The following is a 26,314-nucleotide window of genomic DNA, read 5'->3' on the forward strand; positions in this document are numbered from 1 at the left end:
TAGAACTTTTACAGTATGTTTTACAGTTTACAAACAGACTGTCTTTTGTGATACAGTATATCCAGTCAAAAATATACAAATACAGAGGACTTTCGAAAGGAGTTTATACATGCATGTGAACCCTGGAAAACAGAAAATGAAGATCAGTTGTGGATTAAAATAAAACAGTTATGAATGCCAAAGGAAGGATTAACTGGGAAAAATCTCTCTTGACAAGATAATTATTTTGATATGTGTGGTGTTTATGCAGTGTGTTCCTCTCCAAGCATCCCTGACCATATACTCATTAGTCCACATAGAAACAAACCATTTGCTCTTACACAAATTAAATACGAAATTAAAATGAATCAAACACAACAGCTTGGATGCTCTCACAAACAAAACTGCTCTGTGAGTGATCAAGAAGTTTCCATTCTGGTTAGAATGTGTATTTTTAGAATATAAACAAATTGAAAAAAGTGTATACAGGAATACTCATAATTTACATTAGAGGATAGCCTATAGCTTTTCAAATAGACTTTCGTGAGTGCATAAAATGGCAATGCATTTTTGTTCGATTGTGACAAAAGGATTGACAGCATGTAACAAATGCTCTACATAGAGAGTAACTCGTAGTTTACTAATAATCTAAAAAACAAAACGTATAATCTTTCATTAAAGAATACCTACACAAAGTGAATTATGAAAACATAACTCACTTTTGTGAGAACGTGGTTCAAGATGATAATGTCCTAGTGCAAAAAAAAAAGTTTAAACAGATTTCATTTAACACATCCTTTCAAAGGAAACAAAGTAATTTGACAGCATGGCAATTTTTGATTCACATGTATTTCACTTTGTGACAAAAAAAATACACAAAGCAATGTTTTAAACTGAAAGATACAATTATTCCAGTCTGTCAAGCAGATCTGTAGATGGCCACCTTTATCTGTTTTTAATGAACTTGAGGCATAGAAACAGTATACATGACCTTTTTCAGAAATATTATGTGATGATTTTTGTCACTGTTATCTCATACACCTCTTTCGTTTTATCGCTAGTTTCATTCTCTCCCTCTTTCTCTCCTACATCTCATCTCTGTATTCTCATTAGGCTGTTTAGTGAGGCATGTTAATGAAGGCTAGCAGGTCACCACGCACAAACAGAGAGAAATTCACAGTCTGCAGCTCATGAAAGCCTTTTCAGTTTCACTAACCACAAAGAGCTTCCTCCCACTCAGCATCATTTTCCAATGAACTCATAAAGATGAACTAACCGTGTTTCTATGGAAAACATATTAGGTGTCTGTGTGGTATTCTAATCACTGCCCAGCTATAATGTGATGGCACTCATTTCATGCTGTGCTTGGATTTCAGTTAGAACATTGACAAAAATGAGTTCTGTTAATTAAATATAGATTAAGTAAGTGACTTTATTAAGATGTAATGATTGTTTTTGCCACAAACCATGACTTCATATTTCTTAGCACATTTTTAAGATGCATCACTCTTGCTATTCTCATACTCAAGGTTAATGATTTCAACAAACCTCTAGGCTCTAAATCTGTAGATATGGATTTTTTTTTAAAGACATCTTACCAACTGCATAGTAATGCATACATACTGTAGAAACACTCAAGGCACAATTTTTAGCAGCAGCATATTAATGCCCTGGCAACCAACAACAACACAATTAAGAATAAAAGAAAAGAAAAGCAACACTTCTTTGCAACACTTTATTAACCATGAATACACCCTAGCAACCACACAGCAACATAATAAAAATACTTATAACATCTTACCAACCATTAGGTTAGGCCATGACAACCACCGACAACACCTTTAATTATTGTAGCAACACTCAAAACACAGTAATTAGCAACACCTTATCAACTACATTGCAAAACTCAAAGAAAATTTAACTCTACTTGGTAACACCTTAGCCACTTATTAACCACAAGAACACCCTAGCAATCGCACAGCAATGCACTAAACACTCAGAATACTTTATCAACTGAATAATAATGCCAACCCACCTAATAGCCACACTTGAAATAGACTAATTAGCAACACCTTAGCAACTACACAACAACATTAAAAAAAAGCACAACTTAGCAACACTATAGCAACTACTAATTTACTATGAGAACACCCTAGCAACCACACAGGAGTGCACAAATAACGCTCAGAACATCTTACCAACTGCATAGTAATACCATGGCAACCTCCCACAACACCCTTAACAAACACATATTGTAGCAACACTCAAAATAAACTACTTAGCAAGATCTTAGCAACAACATTACATGCAAAACAGACATATTTTTCTACTCTATCGGTTTTCTTTGTCTTTGTTGTATAATAACATACACTCACTCTCACTCCTGGCTATTTGCTATGGTTTCATCTTCGCATCCTCACCCTAAACAGTTATCATCTCTTGATGCTAACAGTGCTTCTGATACTTTTTACTCCACTCTTACATCTTATTTAGACACTTTCTGCCCCTTGTCTTCCAGGCCAGGCTGTACCATCCCTTCTGCCCCTTGGTTATCTGATGTTCTTCGCGAGCATCTTTCTAAACTCAGGGCTGCTTAAAGAGTATGGCACAAACAAAAAATCCTACTGACCTTAATGTGTATCAGTCACTCCTATCTTCCTTCTCTGCTAATGTCTCCATTGCTAAAAGGACACACTCTCATAGTAGACATACTAGTTGTTTGAGTCTTATCTCTGATAGGGCGTTCAAGGTATTTTGGAGCGGTAAGGTGTCAAAGATGCAACATCTAACTACTGGGGTACCTCAGGGCTCAGTTCTTGGAAAACCTGGCTTTTCACTATTGGTACTGATCCACCATCTGGGCTGGATATGTACTGGTTCCAGATGACTGCAAAGACCATCTGATCTGAGTACAGACTGGATCTGGTGCTACGGTGACTTTGGAATAAGAAAGAAACAGATTAATATTAGCGTAGATGCCCTTCTTCTAACAATCTAGTAAGTACATCATGTATTATTGGAAGTGTTCCCAGTTCAGGTTGTCCTAATTAAAGCAGCTTAAAAATCCTTTAATGGATTTGAATATTAGAATTATGTTAGTGTGTTATGTGTATGTCCCAAAGAAGCACAAAATCACTTACACAGACTTTTACATTAAATATTCCCTCTTGGTGGAATGACCTGCCCAACTCAATCCGAGCAGCTGAGTCCTTAGCCTTCATCAAGAATCAGCTTAAAACATCTCTTCCATCTTTATTTGACTCTCTAACTTTAGCACTCACTATTCTAATTATATTATAAATACATACATATATACACACACACACACACACACACACATATATATATATATATATATATATATATATATATATATATATATATATATATATATATATATATATATATATATATATATATATATAGCCAAATCATGTCCTTTTTAGTGTGCACTCTATTAATTTACTTATTGCTTGTTTTCTTAAAAAAAAAAAAAAAAAAACTTTCTTCTCTAATCTTTTTGTATTTTATCTGTTTTCTTTTTTATGTATTATAGTTAACAAAAAATAAATAAATAAAATGAAAAAAGGCCTCTGACACTAGTTTGCTCTATTTTGTTTTTTTTTACTCTTTCTGTTTTGTTTTTGTTTATTATGTAATAATATAAAAAAATTATTTTGATTGCTTCCATTGTCCTCATTTGTAAGTTGCTTTGGATAAAAGCGTCTGCTAAATGACTAAATGTAAATTTAATGTAGCACAACAAAGGTTTTTTTCAGAAAAAGCAAAATTCAATTTGGATTCCAAAGCTGTTTTGGTCACAGGAACTGAGTGACATTGACTGATTTTGTTTTCAATTAGAACTGAGAAGGAGCCAAGAATATAAAACAACAAAATCAAGTGAAAGAACAGGAATGTGTTAGAACTGTTCCAAAACATGTCAGAAAGAATTCTCTTTTCCTGAAACAATCGAGAGCTCAGGCTCTGACAGGACGTAAGATGTACTTGGTGTAGTTTTTAAGAGCTGAGATCAAATCCATTCCCCTGTGAGTGCTCAGGTTAATTGCCTTCTGGAGCAGCCACTGAGAGATTAAATGGTTTGTAAACAAATTACCTTCAATATACAGTCACAAGCTGAATACTCTGAGCACAGCTTATGTCACTGTGAGTCTGTAGCCTATAGAAAATATATAGGATTATGGTCTGCAAGATTTTTTAATGCTTTTGAAAGAAGTGTCTTGTGCTCACTAAGGCTGCATTATGTGAAAAACAGCCACGTTGCAGCAATATTGTGGAATTTTTACATTTAATATATTTTTAAAGTATTTAAATTAAAAATTAGGGCTGCCCACTGCGGGTGTGTGTTCAAGGTGTGTGTTCACAACTGTGTGGACTTGTATGGGTTAAATGCAATGCACAAATTCCGAGTATGGGTCACCACTCTTCACTTCATAAGACCTTACACCAACATTTTAAATGGTAGCTCAGTATATAGCTAAGAAAATGTTTAACTTTACACACAGCTCATAATTTACACAGGGCAAAAATGAATCCTGGTTATCTATAAACTGACAATTTGAAAAATTATACATTCCTAGACCTTGGGTTGACATTTTTATTTGCATATTAAATCCTTGCAATGATAAAACAGGCGTAAAGGACTGCCTTTTGGAAATTTCTAAGATCTTACTGCTGAAGATTCCTCTGAAATCTGACCTCTCGAACCCATGGCTGGAGTTTCTGCATGTCAGGAGATACCCCAGGATGTTCAGGGGTGACACCGCATCAGATATACTGCTGCCACACTGGGCTGTTGGGCTGAATATCGTCCTGTGAAGGCCCTGCAGCACACATCTGGTTTGGATTAACTGTCCAGTAAAGCAATACAAGCAAAACAATGTATGACAGTACTGCCTAAAAAACAACTGAAGCCTAGTATTGTCAGCAGAGGGGACAGTCTGTTTAGAGGTTTTCATTTTTTTAAAATCACTTTTTATTTATCTGAAATTAATTTATTAATCTAAATTAATCTATCAAAGTCAACAGTTTGTAATGCCGCACTGTTTGTGCTTTAGCACCCCAATATAGATGCGTCTATGTTTCCTTAGGAAATAGTTTGCATCTGCTTTTCTTGTTACAGGTTTCTGTAAAAAGGAAAATATACTTAAGGCAACCATTTGTGTTTCCTAAGACTGTCACACCGGCACCATTTCAAAAAGGTTCCTTCAAGAACACAAAACATCAGTGTGAATATTTTGAACAATTCTAAAAGTATCAAAAAACTGTTGATCCATGACATTACAGGGGTCATGACATGAGAAATCAAATTTGCCCAGATCATGTCGGAGAATTATGCTTTATTTATTTATTTATTTTTTTTCAGCATTCAGATTTGTAAGTGAGGCAACGTGTAATGGAGAGTTTGCAGCTGTACTAGATCTGACTGCAGTTGCATCACTGAAAGTAAATCATTTCATGATTTGGATGATTACTGACAAGTTTTAAAAGTCCTGCCCCTAAAACCAGAACATTTTTAGACATAGGGACAGAATGAGGGTTGATAATTAGAATTTTTCCACATACATATAAAAAAATAAATAATAATAATACATTTGTGCAAAAGAAAAAAAAAAATTATTATAAGTGAACCTCATTACATATTAAAGGGGTGGTTGACTGCGATTTGACTTTTTTATCATTAGTGTGTAATTTGCTGTTTGAGCATAAACAATGTCTGCAAAGTTATGATGCTGAAAGTTAAATGCAAATAAAGAGATCGTATTAAAAAAATTCTGACAGTTAAATGCTCATTTAGACACACGTATAAGTCGTTTTAGCCAACCACAACACACTGGCCCGGCTAACCAATCTGAGCCCATTGGGTATTTCTGTGGGAGGAGCTTCATAAAAGCAGGTAATGATCAGCGCGTTTATAGGAGAAGGGACAGAGCAGTGTGGAATAAAATAAATTATTTTAAAAATCATGTTTTTATTTATTTTTTTATTTTTATTTTTTATGAAGCAACATGTTAGACTGCTCCCAATAAACACAATCAAACCTTAAAGGGGGGGTGGGGGTGAAATGCTATTTCATGCATACTGAGTTTTTTACACTGTTAAAGAGTTGGATTCCCATGCTAAACATGGACAAAGTTGTACATTTGAAGGAGTATTTCTGTTCCAAAAATACTCTTTCCGGTTTGTCACAAGTTTCGGAAAGTTTTTTTCGAGTATGGCTCTGTGTGACGTTAGATGGAGCGGAATTTCCTTATATGGGTCCTGACGCACTTCTGCCGGAAGAGCGCGCGCTCCCGTATAGCAGAGCAATGAGAGCACAACAGACATTCACTGATCAGAGCGAGAGCGTCGCGACATGTCACAAAAGAAGTGTGTTTTTGGTTGCCAGGGCAAGACAACCCTGCACAGATTACCTAAAGAGAAACAGCATTAAGGGACCAGTGGATGGAGTTTATTTTTACAGAGCATCAACGGAGTTGTGCAAGTGTTTTTGTTTGTTCCCCTGCATTTCGAAGATGATGCAGTCCCAACGAAAAAGGGTCACGATCGTGTGCTGGAACCGCAGGCGGTGAGTAAAACTTCTTCAAATATCTCTGTGTTGTTAACTTAGCTATCGGCGCGTAAGCACATCAAGTAAACAACATGCAATGTTGTCATCAAATTGCACTTTCCACATGTACAGCTTAAAAAAATAATCCTCACGGTATTGTCACAGCTTCGCTCTCAACGCAAAAGCCTACTGGCGCTCATGATTCTTTAGCTCCGCCCACACGTCACGCCTCCAGCCGGTCGTGTTTTTCCAGGAAAAATCGGTACAGGCTATCTTTCTCTTATGAATATAATAAAACTAAAGACTTTTTGGAGTTATGAAGGATGCAGTACTACTGTATAGGTACTCAAGATTAACAGGATATTGAGTGAAAACGAGCATTTCACCCCCCCCCCCCCCCTTTAAGGAAAAAGAACTAAACAAAAAAATAATAATAATAATAAATAAATGTCATGTCTCCTTTAAAACTGCCCACCTAATATAGTGTGGGTCCCCCTCATGCTGCAGCTCTGATGTGTTCAGGCATGGACTCCTCAGAATGTGTCCTGTAGTATCAAGCACTGAAATATTAACAGAAGGTCCTCAAGTTAAGAAGTGGGGCCTACATTTATTGTATGTTGGTCGAGCAAACCCCATAGAAACCACATCCAACCGTCAATATTTGGCCCTTGTCAAAGTAATCTATTCATTTGCCATTTTTTTCCCCTGCTTCCAACACATAAAATACAAAAACTGATGGCTTAATATATTCTACCCATCCACTGGTGCCATTATAATATAATCAGTGTTATTCACTTCAACTGTCATTGTTTTAATGTTGTGGCTGATCAGTGTATATCAGGCATTGGAGGGTTGAAATGTAATTAAAATATACCATACAAACTTTCAGAAGACAGGGCATGCATTTAATCATTCTACATACATTGAAGGCCATAAGCAGAAAGTAAACTATGGATTTAAAGCCCCTTTGGCCTTAAATTAGAATTCCCAAAGTAAGTAAATGTGCGACTCTAAAGTCAAGACTTCAGCAGAATTGCTCTTGGTGGTGATGTTTCTGATCACATCACAGAAATAGCTGATGCGGTTTATCTGCAGTGAAGTGAGAAGAAACAGGGCTAAAATGATAACAGCGAAACTGATGGGTTTCTATGTATAGCTGAGACAGATCTCATGACTATATAGGGAGAAGATAGTATTTTTAAGCAGCAACAGAAGAAAGCAACTAAAAAAAAATGTAGAAAACCAAAGAGGAAAACTGAGAACTCTGGATGATTGCATGTAAACACTGTGACTGACTGTCAAGAACAATTCAGAACAAAAATAAAAGAACAAAAGGCAGCTTGGAAAATGTATGTCATGTATGCAGAGAGAAAGAAAACAGGCAGAAATATTTGGCTTTTTCATCTCTGAAAAGTGACAGCAGAGTGTTTTTTTTTTTTTTTTTGCTCTCTGGTGTTGCCATGCACGAGCAAACCTCAGTAAAGCTGAGTCTGCAGCTGCACATCTATGTGAAATGAGTGTCAGAAGTGTCTCAGATAGTGGGTTTGGTATTTATAAAGCTATCTGTGAATAGCACACATGCTTTTCTTCTTTCATAGCATCTTTGCATAAGATGAGGGTAAAACACCCTCCTTTAAGAACAATGTGTATTTACTTTAAAACTGTCAAATATTTAAACACAGTTTGGCATGTGCAGGATGATAATGCATCAGCCAGTGTGTTATCAAGGAAGATAAATATAAGCTAATTTACTTAAAGCATAAAAAGTAAAATTACTCAAAGAGACACTACTGGGATAAGAACCCTCCCTTTTACCAATTTCATAAATGGCCTTTGATAACATTTTTATTAATAGCTATTTATATATTTTTAACATTTCATTAATGTAAAATATTAAATCAACTCTTCTATTTAAAATAATATTTTGACAATTCAGTTGAATAACAGAATATGCAAGGACAGACAGAGCAGTATCAGGGTAAAATGTGTTATTTTACTTAAATACAGGTATTGTGAATATTTATATTTAATTGCCCATATTTTAATTCAAGATACTGTATGTCATAATAGCAACACTATGCATAAAAAACATGAATATAGTATAATAATAACAACTACATTATTATTGTATCTTTTTACCTAAAAATCAAAACTATAATTTGTACTCCACAAATTTAAAAGCAATGATGTGTCCACAAAGCTTTAATATTCAACATAATACAATTTTCAACTAATGTCACGGATCACTGTTTGCTCAGTATTATATATATTATATATAAACATATTTTAAAGAACCTACACAAATACAAACATATTCATATAAACATATAAAAATATTCACTCTGCTGGGATATGACTTTTGGATGTCAACAAATGTCAAATGTTAAACTATTATTATTAACAAATGTTAAACTATTATTCTGGTGGCACAGTGGCGCCACAGTGCCCCCTGTAGGCTGACATCAGTTAATGATTCAACACTCAGAACAATTCATTATTCCTGTCACATCCTCTGGCAGCCCTACTACTTCACAACACATCTTACGCACCCTGATGAAATGTGAAATTACATCCCCAATGACTCAAATAATCATAGCAATCTAGTGTTCACTTTCTAGTTTATTAATAATCTACCACTACAAATCACTATCAGTCACAACAGAATTAAGTAGAACAGGGACAGAGAGACAGAGAGACAGACCAACTGATAGATAGATAGATAGATAGATAGATAGATAGATAGATAGATAGATAGATAGATAGATAGATAGATAGATAGATAGATAGAGAGGGTGAGAGAGAGAGATAGAGAGAGAGAGAGAGAGAGAGAGAGAGAGAAGTTGCAGTTTGTGCTGGTTTATTACTACCATTTGACTCAGAATCAAATAAGAATACACTGAAGATGACAGCACACTGAGCAGTACAAATGCTGAATATATACCCCTCAACAGCACAAAAGCGTTTCTGTGGAGGCATGTATGAAATTCTGTTAATACTGACAGTACTGAAGGTCAAGTGCTCTGCCATTTGTAATGTGGTACAGATCCAGGCGATGTGTGAGTGTTTGATATTCAAGAGAGGCATGACTGTAGGCCTGTAAACCACCAGATCTCCCTGTGCTCTGAAATATTTACTGAACACCCTCTTCACATGCTACTTCACTTTATATGGCTTTTAATTTTCAGCAGGCTGCAATCCAGAAACACTATCGAAAAATAGCATATACGCAAAAGGTTGTGGGTTCGATTCCCAGGGAACATATGTTCCTGAATGCACTGTAAATTGCTTAGGATAAAAGTGTCTGCTAAATGCATTAATTTATTTTAAATGTAATAAATTACAACTTCATTACAAATGTTTAATTATGAATAAAATACATTTTGCCTGTGTCAAGTAACCAGCAAAATATCGGAAGTGGTGCATTCCAAAGGCGAGAATCCATGAAACGAACTATTAGCCCGTTTTTCCTAGGCTGCATGATATATTAAACCCATTTAAAAATCGGAATAAAGCATAATAATGCTATTGCAAATTGACAAACACTAAGATTCGATTAATAAATGTTATGCAGGTTTAATATATGCATTCTAATTATTTTCATGCATGTAGTTTACGTACTTATAGCGACGCTGTTCACAGTAAATGCTGCTCCACACAAACGGTTATCATTTAAGCATCTCAAACTCCATCTGTGCATATTGTTGTGAGTTTGGGTGTATTATAATGTTCATCTGGAACCACAACGTGCACCATTTCATCAGATTTGTAAGGTCAAAAAGAATCATTTATAAACCTTCACAAATATAGAAGAATACATCAATATCTTTCTCAATATGCTATTTGTTCAAACAGTTTCAAAATAAAGAAAAATAAAACTTGCTCTGAGTTTACATTTGATTGTCTAGTTTGCGCTCACTGTTATAAATGAAGTAGTTCCGGGGGAATGGCGTATAGGGTCAGCTTTGTGCACACCCCGCTCAGAAGTGACGTACGCTGAAATGCAGCGAAGAGATCAAAACAAAACAACGTCACTAATTAGAAGTACAAAATGAGGATTTGTAAAGAAGAATGTCGGAGTATTACAATGTAAGCCAAGAGGAGACTGGTTTATCTTTGCTAAAGTAAGTAAACTTTGCTTCCTTTGGTCCTGTTAACAAACGTTCGTTTTCATGAGACTCACCGGCGCATGCGCAATGCTGACCTCATACGTTATTCCACAGGAACTGCTACCATTTTACAACAGCTAGATTAAAGTAATTATTACTTTTTGAATCTGGATATTTTTCTTATGAATACATAGATTCAATACAGAAGGCCTTTTTTTTTTACCCCACAGAGCAGTGTGAGACAATTATTTTGTATTTTTATGGATGTGCTATTTATTAAACTTCTCATGGACCGATGCAATCCAACACCCACTGAGTGGCATCAAAAAGCCTAAAAGATCTAAGACAATTTTAAAATAACTCTTACTGTATCTGAAGAAAGAAAGTCATATACACATAGGATTACTTCAGGGTGAGTGATTTATGGGCTAATTTTCATTTTTGAGTGAACTAACCCTTTACATGCTCTTTAGTCCAATATTAAACAAGGATTTCATTGCACAGTTAAGTATTTTATTTTTTTTAAATCACACCATTGGCATCATTTTAAAGGCTGTTTGTTTGCTTAGGTATATTTCTATTACGAAATTTTTTTCAATTATAATAATTTTATGATTATTCGTCAGAATAATCGACCGATTACTAAACTGCCAAAATAATCATGACAGCTCTAATATTTAGTAGACTATATTTTAAAGTTAGTATATTTTAAATGTATAAAACTTAAACTTTATTACAAATGTGTAATTATAAATATATTCAAATACATGACATACAAGTTTCAATAGAAATTGCATTGAAGTATATTTCAGTTAAGCATCTAATACTTCTGGGAGGGTACTTAGTCATAAGAGCCCATTGTCTTTCAAATCAAGTGATGAGGATAATTAAAAATCCAGACAGACTTGTTCGGCAGTAACATTTATTGGCGTTTCCCATGAAAGTAAAACACATTTCAAGAGGGTCTATTATCTGCCTCGCTCTATATAATTCCAACACACTAGTTGTTTGTTATTTTCTTCTGAACATCAGATCCTCAGACAATCACTTTACTTTCAAGCAATGTTGAGTGAGAAAAAACAAAACAAATGAATTCACTCAGTCACATGGTGTTACCCTGTTCGGTCAGGTTCATGACAGCACATGAGTTCCTCATAAGACAAACTGATGGACATGGTGGGTAGCCGTGAAACAGCAGGGAATACACTGCTCTTAAAGGTCTGAGAGCTGCTACAGGGCAAAGCAAGAGAAAGAGAGACACAGGAAGAAGAGAGTGCGATAGAGACACATCGAGACTTTGAATATGCTTATATAGAGGCATGCCAAGGAACTACACACGCTAATATTAAAGCTGCGGAAAACATCCAAAGCGAAAGACAGAGAGAAAGATAGAGATACAGTATACAGTCGCGAAAGCATACAACTTCTAGCCACGCAGAACATGCTTGCTTAGCAGATAAATACATCGGATAATGCTAACACAGAGTGAGCAAGCTAGCAACAGTGTACTATATATTTGAAGCTAAGCTATCCATATCGCCACTAAAACTAACACCAGGTTGCACTAAATATACATATATATGTGGATATCTGGGATTGTATTTCACAAGCTCGGAAGGCAAGGCATTCATGCACGTGCAAAGAGAGCAGGTTTGTAGCAGCAGCGGGGAAAGACGGCACAGTGGGTGTTCCAAGACTACCACGGTGAGGATGTCGATGCATTTGTCATGAATACGAGAGATTTGAAATACATAAACTATGTGACACAGCTTGTTGATCCTGAAAAGGGACAGAAAGAACACTCATATCTCGAAAATTACCAACTTAGCATTCCTTCCATGCTGAAAAGCAGCTTTACCCTTATGAAAATTAACTACGGTTTTACTACAAATAAAAACAAAAAACACAGTTAATACAGTTAAACGATGGTAACCACAAATTAATCATGGGTTTGCAACACGCAATTCAGTCTCCCATAAAACATGGTTACTACACTTTTACTATAATAAAACCATGGTTAATTTTTGGAACTAGCCGGATTAGCTGGTTTAAGTTGGTTTTCCTGCCTGAGCAGGAGTGCGTTTCCCTTACAATGACATTACTCACGGCTTAACCACCTTAGTATGATGCATCTTTCTAGAAAGTAGCTAGCGATGAGTTTTCCAAAACAGAAAGGAACTTTGTTGCGCATTCGTTTTTTGAATCACATTGGTTAGAACTGTTGTAAATTGACGTCAAACAGGTAACAAATTAAAGCAATTATTGCTGTAAATAAATACACATGGCATCTGAGGACTGCTTCAGTACTTTGGTTCTTGGTTCTTTCCTTCTTGGTACTAGAGCAAGTATGCAAAAAAAAGAAAAGTCGTAGAATTAAATTTATAAATGTATAGATTGTATAGCTATAGATTGTACTATGTGTTAGCATACTTATTTTGCTCCATAAGTCTTTATGTCATAATAACAAGAAACTATATTTCTAACCACATGTTAACAAAATTTTGCGTTGCTGTTTGCGAATGTTTGTTGGAACTATGGATTCAGGAAATGCCAAACTGTTGGTACCAACTAATTATATTCAAGCTAAGATACTTTTAGGAAATGCACTGTTACCAATATTAAACCAGATTCGGCTGGGTCCAGCTGTGTTTTTCAGCAGGGCTGACTATTACAGGATACAGGCAGTAACGTAGCATTAGCAAATGTACAAAGGATTTCAGCTATAAGCAACTTTCATCTCGAATTGACGTCCAAGCTGGGACACATTCAGACAACGCTCAGTTTCATAAAACATCAAACTAAGAACATCCATTGGACAGATCATCATACATATAAGCTAAAGTGCACAAGCTCCTCTTTAGGAGAACTAGACAATACTGGCAATTAATACTAAGGCAATACAGTTACAAACACACAAAAATACAAATTGGCACAGGATGTCAAGTTTATCACTTGGGCACAAATACAACCAGCACGGGTTCAGAAATGGCTCTCATAACCACTGAAACGTGCTATAATAATCATTTTGAGTTAATATGTTAAAATGCAGAGGCTTCAAGTGGATTTAAAGCCAGATCCTTCATCTTTGCAGTTACACAAGTCATCATATTCAACACATCTGACACACACACACACATTCAAGCAGAATCTACCATTTATGATTAAATATCTGTTGAATAGAGAAAATATTATTTACCACACAAATAGACTCTGCCTTATATACAATACAGTGATGTATTCACATAGATATGTACTTGATCAAGAACATCTTAAAAGATTATTTACATACTATCATAGGGCAGAACCCTTATTATGCTTATGTGTTATTTTCTTTTTGGAGGTTATATATAACATTAAATTTAGCTCTGTTAATATACCCTGAAATATCTATAATTTTGTATAAGAAAGCTAAATAAGTACATGAATGGGTCGGTAAATTAAGAAATCTATTGCTATTATGTAGGAAAGTGTTTTACTCCATATATAGACTAAATTTGTCATTTAATTTCATGTTTTAATACAGTACTTGATATGCATGTGCTATTGTTGCATTCCAGGGGACATTGTCGAAAAAATTTATATGCCTATTTGATTTCTTTTTTCACTTTGTTTGCTTAAAAAGTGAACATCTACCTAGAAGTTTCTAAGATCGTCTGCCATCCAAATGCCACTCTATTGCACTTTTCCAAGTATTACGTTGGAAATTCTGAATTTCCGAGTAAAGAAATAAAGAATATTATTAGATAATTGCACGTTATTAGGGGGAGGGAAGCATTTTAAAGATTTTATCCTGCAAACAGGATTATAATGTTTTTATAGTAAGATAATAATAGTAATAATTATAATTTTAATTTGGTCAAATTTTAGAAGTACGGTAGCATATAATATGCGACTGTATAGACATGTTTATATAACATTGCTGTTCACTAAAGACACTGGCAGCCTCCTGTAAATATAATTTTAGAGCGCTTTATTAACATTATATTTTGGCTTGTTTTTTGAGAACAATTTAAACTATATATGAACTTCATGTCCACACTCAATACAGTTGGTCGAAACTCTTTCCAAACTCTTCCTATGGTTCTGTATCTTGAGAAATTGATCAAACATAAGTCAAACATTGTCTCGGAATACAAAAACGTTAGGTACGATGAAGTGATTTAGATAATACGTCTCTATTATTATATAATCTGTAATCTGGCACTTTGAATAACTGTTCAAATAGAAATTTAGGACCTGCACTGAATAAGAAGCTAGTAACTCTTCATATTCTCAATAAACACATGTAAACAAACAAAGTCATGTCAAAGACACTAAGACAGACAGTAAAAGCAGACGGTAACACTTTTACAGGGCTTTGGACCACGAAGCCCACAACAACGCTACAATACTAACGTCTAGATATTTTCATATTGTCTTTTTTTATTATTATTTTCTTAAATAATACTATCTTTATATGACTTTGGAGAAGAGGAATCAAAGATTTACCGTTACATTCACAACAAATATTCGATCCATCCGGGGACACAAGAATAACAGGTTTTGGTGTCTTAGGTTTTTAAAGATCCTGTCCCAGTCGCTCAATCTCTTCAATGAGGAAGTCAATGTCTTCAAAGGTGGCGGCTGGGTTGGAGATGACCATACGGAAGAAGTTGACCTTGTCGCCCTGCGGTTGATAGCTCACCATGGTCGTTCCGTACTCCATCATTCTGGCTTTGATTACAGGGGCAACCTGTGAGAGAATACTTTATTAGCTTTGATTACGTTTCGAAACGTAATTGTTGCATTTATTTAGATTGCATTTAATAATACAGGTTACACCAATGGACAAGACTCAAAATATCTTACAAACATGAACCCCTTTCTGGCTAAATTCATTGCAGAATTGTAATACTTTAGACTAAAGCCTGACCTGAATCTCGACCAGTAATATCAATCCAGTGTTTCCTAATGAGCATGATGTACTGTCCTTGATTTAACCTGAGCCGAACTCACTTGATTAGAGCAGTAGCTTTGGACAGTATGTGGAACTGTAATCTGAATAAAAGACACACAGCCGCTCATCACCACATAATTACACTCACTTCCCCTCAAATCTTTTGCAGGTGTACAGCTATTATCAGCAGCAGCCTGTATCCAGCTCTTAAAACCATGTTCATCTCTAGGAAGTGAGCCTTGATATACTGGAACCTGTCCAGTGTCTTTTCATATACATCTTAAAAAATGCATTGTCCCTGCACCATAAATACTCAAACCTATGTGAATATCCTGCTACTCAAGAGTCTCCAGAAACCAATTTTATCCTTTGAAAAGGACAAAGAATAAGTGTTCTAGTTTCAGGTAGATGAGTAGGGGTTTGTGGGCAGGGTTAGATAGCGACTCTGTGCATGACTAACATGAGCACCATCTGTTCAGACTAATAGCCGATTAGAGCTTTGCTGGCATGGGAGTGACTGTAGAGCAGCCAGCCAATAAAAGGACACCTGATGAGCGGCCCCTCCCCCTACAATGACATCACTGCAGGGACCTTATGTCTGTAAGTTTATCTATGTCATCGTAAGACATGGTGCCAACTTTATATAGAGGAGCGGTGTCTAAAAAAGTCTTGAATTCTCATAAGACAGTATAATGAAATATACAAAAAATGTGTAATTTCAATGTTAAATATGCTTTTGGCTTATTAAAATGCCCATAGGGTATTTCCAACCCCCAAAACAGAGCATGAAGATTAATTTACATTTTTGTTACTCTTTCATTGTACTACTGCTGCAAAAGCAATATCTTCTGAAACGTCAAAGCTCAGTTCACATCACCAATTGTTCTCACCTTGTGCAGACGCTTCATTTTCTCCACTTTGTCCTCCAGGTAACGGACGCCGGGTGGAAGGTACCAGAAACACACATTGGTATGCTGAGGCTGCAAGGACACACGGCCAGGAGATAGCATCAGCGTACGTTCACGCAATACACACACCTATCACTCAATTTAACGTACAACACACGCTTGCATAAATAGAGCACTCTGGGGAGTCCATTAAAGATCCGTGACGGAATATGTGATTAGGGGCCGTCTGGGGCCATAATGGGAATTTTTGTCGCTGTCAGTTTGGAAGCAGCCATGTAATCTATTCAATCAAAAGGCTTTGCTATGAGGGCTTTGAGCGCTTGAGCAGGTAGCTCATAGACAGACACTACAGTCCATTAGAGGCCCTCGTCCTCATTGTGAGGCTCCAGGGGCCACACTAGAGAAGAATGCCTCCATGCACCAGTGAAAGGGATTCATTAGCCATTCAAATGGTGGGACATAGAGACAAAACACTGATTTGAGTCATACCTCGGCATGCTAAAACCAAAAAAGAGCTTGCTAAACATGAAATTGAGAGCTGAAATGTTTTGTTAAATGGGTTTCTATCATACTGCAACACGGCAACCCTCCTCGCCCTGCACTACACTGACTTCAGCAAGGAGCCTCCAGCCAAATCATTTTATCAAATTGGCACCAGACACAATTTACATTTAAATGAGCCTCGAACGACTGCTCAGTCATTTCAAGGGTGAAACATTTCATGTTAGATGAATTAGCACACACAATCAGCTCTGCATTTGACAAAATTACTTGGAAATGCAGGCCTTACGTTTAAATTCAGAGAGGATTTTTAATTTTTAAAACACGTCAGATAGGATTTAGCAAAACTGTGCATTTTGCATTTTTTATGCACATGAACTATTTTCTGGGAAATTATTTAGGAATACATTTCATAAATGAAACAAACTGATTTAATTTGAATATATGTATATATTTTTACATTCAGAATAAATTTCAATAATTCTGAAAAAAAAAAAAAAAACTTGTATGTTAAAAATAAATAAATACAATATATGAAATAGTATTTAAGCGGTATCTCTTAATTATTTATGATTATACACTACTTTTCAAATTTGGGGGTTAGTAAGATTTGATGATTTATTGATAAATTTTCATGTTCACTTCAAAATATTCAGACTTTTGACTATTAACGAAAAGCATAATCAACACTGAAACTTATTTATACAGGAAAAGCCCACACATTAGCTCAAGCCATATAGGGGTGGGTTATATAATATTACGATTATATCACAATAGTAGACTGCCACAGAAAATCAATTCAATTTGTGGTACAGTAACCTCACTCTAAAAAAGAGAAATTGTCAGAATTACTGTGGCTATATTGTGACATTATTATTGGCACTATTGAGGATAATATGCTGAGGGCGGTCAATGCACAGACTGTCTGTGGTCCGTTTACGTGCCGTCTGAGATAAAAAGTTCTGTTTGCTCAGAAAAGCCCATGTATTTACTCATTTGAACATTCCTCTTAATTCCTTCCCTTTCTAATTCCTCAATTCTCTTCCAAATAAAAAGCACTGGTGATAAGATGCAGCAGTTGGCCTAAAGAAATAAATGCATTTAATCAGACTTACCTTTCCATCAAACACCATCTCATATCCTTCCCTGTCTTTGATCTTGTTGTAGAGATACTCTGAAAGCTCCAGACATTTTTCAATCTGAGCCTCAAAACCAATAGTGCCCTTCAGAGGAGAAATGAGAGAACAAACAATGTAATAACACAATAAACCTCAATAAATCTCACTATACAACCGACCTATTTGAATGAATCACTGTCCCAAATGTCTTTAATGCACACTCTTGGAAATGCAAAATAGCTTAATATTTTGAAATGTTATTTTTAAGAATACAAAACCTGACGCTCTTAATACCTTAGCTCTCCACATTAGCCATAGTTTGAAGATGTCCACGTGGCGGCCGCACTGCAGGGCCTTGTCCCCTGTGTCATAGGACAGGTCGTACTGCTTGTCCTGCTGGAACAGATAACAGGCCTGCATCTGATTGCAGCTCTGCATCAGACCCTGGGACAGATAACATGAAGAGAAGGGCAAAAAATGTCAAATAGATAAATAAATAATTACTTGTAGTTGTATTGACTGGCAAACGTCACGTTTTTTAAGCATGACTTAGTGGTTTAATACTGGTCTCTGTAATAATATGATGTGATAATATGTAGCAGACAGCAGACAGCCTCACCTCCTCTCGAACCAGCAGAGCCGAGCACTGCAAGGGCACAGCCATCATTTTATGAGGGTTCCAGGTCATAGAATTAGCCCTAAAATTGTCAGTTTATACAGAAAAGAATTAAAATACCAAGTCATTGTCCTTGAAATGAATGAATAGCTATATAATCATTTATTTTGATTGAGACAAGATTTCTCCCTGAGGCTCTGTGCTGTGCAGTGAAACATCGAGTCAACAGAAAAATGATCAAACCCATTTCATTTCACAAGGGTAAACTTTTCACACTGAAGTTTGTGGACGTCTCAATCATATTTCAGTCATGCCGACTCTCTAAATGCATTTATTGATAATAATAAGGTGTATGGTAAGTTTGATCTTGGCTGACTAGATGTGCTACACAGCGGAGTGAGTATGAAGACTTGATAAACCTGCTCAGACATAAAGATTTTAGGAAACATGCTGCTGCAAAATATAAAGAAGAACCCCTCATAGCAGATCTAGACAGGTGGTGCTAGGGAGGAGGAGGGCTAAAAATGAACATTCTCAGAGCTTTTGCTGAGATCGCGAACTGGCTAGCTTAGTCAGGATATAAAAGAGTTACATAGATGAAGAAGTGCAGCTGATAGAAGCAGATGGATCGATTTCCTTGACTGAAGAAGACATTTAATCCAAAGAACCTGCAGATTATACTGACCTCTCGACTCCATTCAGCTTCCACCGGTGTTTCCGGGACATTAGCAAACTTCCACCCCATGCTCCCTGTATGAATACAGAAACAAAAGTAGTTTTAAAAGTAAACTAAAGTTTACCATGTGTTAACAGAAACATGCTTTGTCTTTCACATTTAAATAAAGGATGTTTCATCTTAGCATATACAAAAAAACGTAATACTGATTTTTATTATCTAAAATATGTAAGCAGATATTGTATTTCTTCTGTAGAACATTCATCAAATTATATGTATATTATATTGACAGCCCATTTGAGACTATAGAGCTGCTGCCTTTAGGTCAGATGAATGAAGTTGAGAGGATTCAAACGCAGTGCACGCGTATGAGCTTCAACATGCTGCCACAATGCCAGGGGTGACAGCAACACCAGAGAAAAATGAATAATAATGAAAATAAAATAACACTATTAATCTTATCAGCCCCGTGAGAGTGAATACACACATGTACACACTCACACAGACTGACTGAAGGTAATTCCTCTGATAGGAAACAATCTACCGTTCTAAAAGACATTTATTACATGCTTGCTAAATTATCCCTATGCCACACTTCAAACGCAGCTGGTTCAACAGCAACAAATCATTTGTACATGTTCTGGAGATTACTTTTGTGCAGAATATGCTGCAGCCAAAAATTCTGGGTGGTGGCAGGGTGTTGCTAGGTGCTTCCTTGCTAGGTGAGGTGTTCTGAGTGGTTCTTAATGAATCACTTGGTGGTCATTTGGAGCATTTCTATTGGTTGCAAGTCTGTTGCAATGCAGTCTCTAAGGTGTATGGATAGTTTTTTTTTGTTTTGTTTTTTGCAGTTGTTCTGGGTGCTAGGGTGTTCTTTGTGGTTGGTGGATGTTAGCATTTTGGGATTTCTTGATAGGGAATTGCACTACAGGTTTTAAGATGTTCTAGTTGTTTTTTTTTTGCACTTTTCCAATTCAATCTCACTTAGTCTTATTGTGTAATCTTGCTGTTTAAACATAAAATTATCTGCAATGTTACAAAGCTCAAAGTCCACTCTAAAAGAAGATTATTCTCTTTAACAGAAGACACTCTTCAAGAACTACAAAAAATGTATTATTAGGGCTATCCTACAAACCTATTCTAACCTATTCTAGTACAAATCAAGACTTTGTCAAAGTGCATAATAGCACACTTTTAAAGTGATAGTTCACCCCAAAATGAAAATCATCATGACATCATGTACTCATTCTCAAGTTGTTTTTTTCCATAATACTCCAATATCGTCTTTTGAGTTCACCAGAAAAAAAAAAAAACCCTCCCTCAGGTTTTGAATAAACTCAGGTTTTGAATAGCTCGAGGGGGAGAGTGACATAATTTTCTTTTTTAAGTGAACTAATCCCTTTGAGATCTGTAATGCAGTGCAATTGAAAAAGTCCTCAGTTCTGCATCCAGAGAACAATTCTTCAGATGTGCCAACACTGAGATCACTCTTGGATCCCAGTCCACTGTCGGTATTGCACAGGTGAAACTTTCAGAAAGTTCACGCGAGTCCAGGAAAGCAGATCTACTCACATCCACATGCATCCAGACATCGTGCTTCTTACAGATGTCCGCTATAGCCATGAGAGGATCAAAGGCACCATAAACCGTGGTGCCGGCCGTGGCGCTGACAAAGAACGGCACGTATCCCTGTGAGAAAGAAATCAATGAGTTATTCAAGGGCCCACAAGAACCACACAAATTATTTGAACAGATCCAACAGAGACACACGAGATGGTCATGGAGACATGGTCATTGAAATTACCTTCTGCTTGGCTTCAATAATCCTCCTTTCAAGGTCGGAAGGAATCATCTTACCCCTGGAAGAAATGAGAGCAGTAAAGAAGTCATATGGTTTAGTGATTATAAGACGTGCATTTCTCAAGTGTGCGATCATGAAGTAATGCATCAGTAGTGATAATCCAGACTAACCTTTCATCTGCTTTAATACAGATGACACTTTCTGTACCGATTCCAAGTGCAGCTGCTCCTTTCTTGATTGAAAAATGGCTCTGAAAATCATAATCAGTCATTAATGCACTAAATTGCATATACAATTTGAAATAACCTTCCAAAAAACAATATAATAGTGATTAATGTCTTTATTTGCTATAATAATAATGTTATTATTTAATAACAGTTACAAGCATATATGAAAATGTTCTATAATCAAGCCATTTTTTTGAAATTATATATAAATTCACAAGACATGCAATTTTGCTGTCTTGAAAGAAAAATGTTCCTTCTTTTCTTTTTTTTTTTTTTTGTTCTCCATACCGCTTTACTCTTGTAAATTAATTTCACTGGGCAACACAGAAAACACATTTTTATGTAAAATGTCTGAATTATACTCTGACTGCTCTCTCTCACTCACTCACTTTGTTAATAAATCAAAATGTGGACATAAATACAGTTTAGTTTTATGTATGTATTAACATTATGTACTGTATCTGGGGAGTGTTTTGGACAAATGACTTTCATGATTTACATTCTGACTTAAAATAAAATGACTATTTATATGTTTACAGTATATTATTATTTCTCTCTCTTGATACTGAAAGTAAATGAACAGACGTACATGTTCAGATGTGAAGGCCACCAGTCTCGGTGCGGATGACATTCCTTTCTCCTTCACCTCGGGGAACATTTTATAACGAGCCAGCAGCATGGCATACATGTTGGAAATGGCGCCACCTAGAGGACAATAAAGCAAGCCTTTCATTCCATAACTCAGGTAAAGCTTGACCTCGGACAGTTTTTACTCAGGCTCTGAATGTCATTTACTCTGATGTGACCGTCCTCATCATTTCTCAGTTTAAATTTGATATATATATATATAATAATATATACACTTCAAAGACTAATGAAGGCATCTTCTTCTAACAACTTTACACTTTTGGCCGATTCCCGTACTTGCTCATTTTCGCTCTCATTTCACAACATCTTAAGGCAGGTCACGCAGACTGACAGCTGCTTACCCGGAGAGAATATTCCATCACCGCGGCCATCCTGCCAGCCAATGATCTCCCTCATCTTCTTCAGCGTGACGTATTCCAACAGCACGAAGACTGGAGCCACCTCATAGGTGAACCTGTTTGCACAGAGATCACATGACCCAGTTACACAAGCCAGAAAAAAAAAAAGAGTCACGACAAGCAAACATCACGACAACCTGTTTCGCAACTGATGCTTGAGAGGATTTGGCAACAGCCTACAGGTTCTCCAGCGGTGTGTCACTGCAGTAAGCTAAAGACGATGATGAATATGTGCATAATTTTTGTAAAGAATAATTTCTAAAAGGTTTAACATTTGATATCTAAAACAACCAAATAAACAAAACTGTATTTTGCCTACACAAAAAAAAAAAACCGTTAGATTGTTATTACATTGTAATTGCATCGTTATTACATTGTAATTGCATCGTTATTACATGTTATTTTTATTAAGCATCTGTTAAATTAAAACTTTAATTTCCAACACAAAATGATTGTTCTTATTAGCCTGAATGTCATTTTAATTTCCATCTCATTTTCTCTCTGTGAAAAGCACAAGATGAGAGAGTGGAGGTTATTTTTGCTCGTCTGAATTCAGCAGCTTTTCACTTTATTCCTTTCAACAGATATCTGTAGGGTTAAGCCAGCCACCACAAAGACCAGTCCAAAATAATGTTTATGAAGGCAGAGAAAATGGAAATGATCTCAACCTGCTTTGTATTTTACTGGAAGGAGACCCACACTCACATATTGGTGTTGGCAGTGGACGTCAGCCAATCGGCAGCCAAGCCAACCATGTCTAACCCAGTGGAGAGCTGATTGAAATATCTGGGGTGTGCTGAAGATAGAGATAACATAGAGGGAGAATACAAAATTAATCATTTAAATGTACAAAAGCATTCATGTTCCACTAATCTATAATCTATTTATGGCCCTCTATTAATAGTCGCTCACTTCAGATGGAGCTCAAACGGGATTTCTTGCTGTCTGCCGGCGCAGACAGCAAGGAATTCAATCAATCTTTATGATCATTCATAATTATTCCCAAAACGACAATAAATTTTCGATATAATACCAGTCAGTTAAAATGCCACCAGAGAAAATAAAACCTTCTCTAGACGCATTCATTTAATTTCACGTCACATCATGTTCTGATCTGATTCGTTTCGCCTTCAGGCACAAACACACACTGATGCTTGCGGTTCGGTCAGCTAAACAAATGTTTTACAAGCGAGACAATCAATAGCAGAATGTAAGTTAGATTATATATAGATATAATGAATATTAATACTAGAAAACACAATAAAATATATCCTATAAATGTATATAAAAATGTTAGGCTACACTCAAAAATAAATTCAAGTCAAGAATGCCTGTTTATACCAACAAAACGAATTGTATTGGGTTAGATCCAATAGAAATAATGCTTTTAAGGCAACAATTGCAGGTAAACGCTTTTTACAGAGCATAGGCTATAATGTACAATTTACAAATGAAAACGCTCACCCGTTTTTATGGCGTATTTTAGCGTGGCGCGACAGCTGATCAGAATATCATCTAGAGTCTCGGGTTCGTCCGAGAGCTCCCAGTTATTCCTTTGGAGCAATTCGTTTGGATAGTGAAAATCGATCACTTTCGTTGACCTGTCAAAAGATTCCACTATATAAGCCAGCATTATATCCACAACCTCCTGCAGGAAATTCATGGTCTTCGCGTCCCCATCCAGTGCAGGTAAAAGGTCTGTAAAAAAATAAATAATAATAAAATAATAATAATACAAATGAATGAATAAATAACACGAGTGCATTGAAATAAAAAAGATGACTGCATGCAGCGCATGAATCAAGAGTAAAATAGCTTCATTTAACCTTGAAAAAGAAACAAAGGACAAGATCTCCGAAATGCATTTTTACATTTAATACAATAATTTACACAACAATGTTATTTATATTAATGTTATTTTAGTTATTTTTACACACATAAATTGTATATAATTATATATATAAATGTTTCAGAAATGACATTTAAAATTGTATATATAAATGTATATATATATATATATATATATATATATATATATAAAGCAGTCTGGGTGAACATACAACATACAAAAATAAATTTAAATAAAATATATTTAAATCGAATAAAACCACGTCATGTAATCAACATAACCCATCATGAAAACAGATCATCAGAGTAATTTGTACAGTTTTTCAGTTACGATAGCGATGTGATTGTGGTTTACCTGTTGAATAGAGATCAGAGAAGCACACGGCAGCTTTGGGGCAGTTACAGGGTTTATTACAGCCGCAGCTCTCGGCTGTAGACCCATCTTCTGCTTTAACTGGGGCTTGAGCTGCTTTCTCAGCCTCCCCGACATTTAACAGAGCTACAGAAGACACGATTACTCTATTAATTGAATAACACAACAGCATCTCACACTGTAGGAAAGATTAACTTTTTTTAAGAGCACCCAATTCGTTTGTGTTTAGAATCTGAAGAAGAAAATAAATGTTCTCAATAACATTGAACAGTTCAGTAGGAAAACATGAAATTGATAATGTAATCTCGCGCTTTTCGTAACCATATCACATTTTACGAAGGTGGATGAGATTCAAATGTAAACCTCATGTTAAAAAGAAACGTACCACATAATTTGGAGCCGATTCCTCCGGAGAATTTCTGGGCCGCCGCCTGACACCATGCTCTGGCTGAAACGATCAAGCGCGTGGGATTTGAACACCATATCCGTCATAAAACTTCCATTAACATCGTCAATAATCCATGGCGAGGAACTGGGCTTAAAATACCAAACTAAAATCTGTTGTTTATTATTATTACGACACAGCTGACATGATATTTCAAGGACAAGGTTTTAAATTAACCTTGATACAACAAATGTCGCATTTCTTTGTCTCATAGCCTCACTGATACATAAACACAATCATGCAGAATATTTTCAATCTTCTTTTTGAACGCCATGCCACTTACGAGTGTTCGGGCTTTGACTGCCGTCTCCAGACGCGTTTTCAGCACCCAGAAACCAAAACCCGTGAGATGCCATCGCGAACGGAGCGGATCAGAGCAGCGACAGAGAAACGCGAGCAGCAGCCATCCAGACGCGCGTCACGGGGAAACAGGAGCTGTCCGCGGCCGTGGTGCTGAATCGAAACCCAGCTGCGTGCGCGATGTATTTACAATCACACCTGTCCAAACGAGTCAAATCAAGTGCTTTAATTTCTATGGTGCTCATAAAATATGTTCAAAGCCCTCAAATGGAGAACAGCCGAGACTGAGCGTCTAGATTCAGTTGGTGCGCCGTGCGCAATGATTTGGAGCAGCTGGAGACCGTCACTGAACTCATGGAGAAACGCTGGCACTGATGGAGACGCAGGCATCCAATAGCTCTCATTCTCTTTCACATGCCTCAGCTGCAAATGCAAGTCAAGAGTGCATAGAACATTTTTAAAAAGCACTTCTTGCAGTCCGTTTCCCCGGCTCTCCAACGTGCAAACTTGCAAGTTTAGTGGTAATAAAAGCTTCTTGTGGCGTAAAGATAATCTGCTTCACGTCACCAGAGAAATTCCGACGCGAATCGGGTCATGACGAACTATTTTGCGTCGTTAATCGTGACCACACACACACGAGTTTATGCCCCTCCTGGCGCACCACCCGCATCTGTGCTGTAGGCACAAGTTTTTTTATTATTTTTTTTTTAGGTTCTGTAATTGCTTTACTCTAGGAGTGAGCAGACTTCATCAGAAGGAGGAGGAGCAGCCCGGCTGCTCCATGGACCATGACATATCTATATCTACTGTATGCCCCCTTTTTATCATTAAAACATTTCTTATTAATAAGGAAACTTAGAATTCAG

The 26,314-nt window shown here is 36.3% G+C and overlaps 1 protein-coding gene across 1 annotated transcript; it reads right to left on the reverse strand.

Annotated features, from left to right (window-relative positions):
- Positions 1-11,697: 11,697 nt before the first annotated feature.
- gad2 (glutamate decarboxylase 2) lies at positions 11,698-25,749 on the reverse strand. Its single transcript, XM_026200757.1, has 16 exons — positions 25,432-25,749; positions 25,089-25,151; positions 24,686-24,829; positions 23,947-24,180; positions 23,188-23,278; positions 22,426-22,538; positions 22,026-22,141; positions 21,380-21,459; positions 21,213-21,267; positions 20,981-21,097; positions 19,418-19,482; positions 18,736-18,814; positions 18,411-18,560; positions 18,114-18,221; positions 16,480-16,569; positions 11,698-15,385 (listed from the first exon to the last, which is right to left on the reverse strand). The coding sequence occupies exons 1-16, from the start codon at positions 25,502-25,504 to the stop codon at positions 15,212-15,214; spliced, it is 1,752 nt and encodes a 583-aa protein (XP_026056542.1). The 5' UTR covers positions 25,505-25,749; the 3' UTR covers positions 11,698-15,211.
- Positions 25,750-26,314: the final 565 nt, after the last annotated feature.

This window comes from Carassius auratus, chromosome 24 (assembly GCF_003368295.1).
Source record: "Carassius auratus strain Wakin chromosome 24, ASM336829v1, whole genome shotgun sequence".
Taxonomy (NCBI): Eukaryota; Metazoa; Chordata; class Actinopteri; order Cypriniformes; family Cyprinidae; genus Carassius; species Carassius auratus.

Excerpts from the sequence above, each read along its gene's own strand:
- gad2 (XM_026200757.1), bottom strand. The coding sequence starts at position 25,504 with ATGGCATCTCACGGGTTTTGGTTTCTGGGTGCTGAAAACGCGTCTGGA. Across the intron at positions 21,460-22,025 it reads TGGCCTTCACATCTGAACAT|AGCCATTTTTCAATCAAGAA; the intron begins GTACGTCTGTTC and ends TATGATTTTCAG. Across the intron at positions 18,222-18,410 it reads GGCTAATGTGGAGAGCTAAG|GGCACTATTGGTTTTGAGGC; the intron begins GTATTAAGAGCG and ends TCTCCTCTGAAG.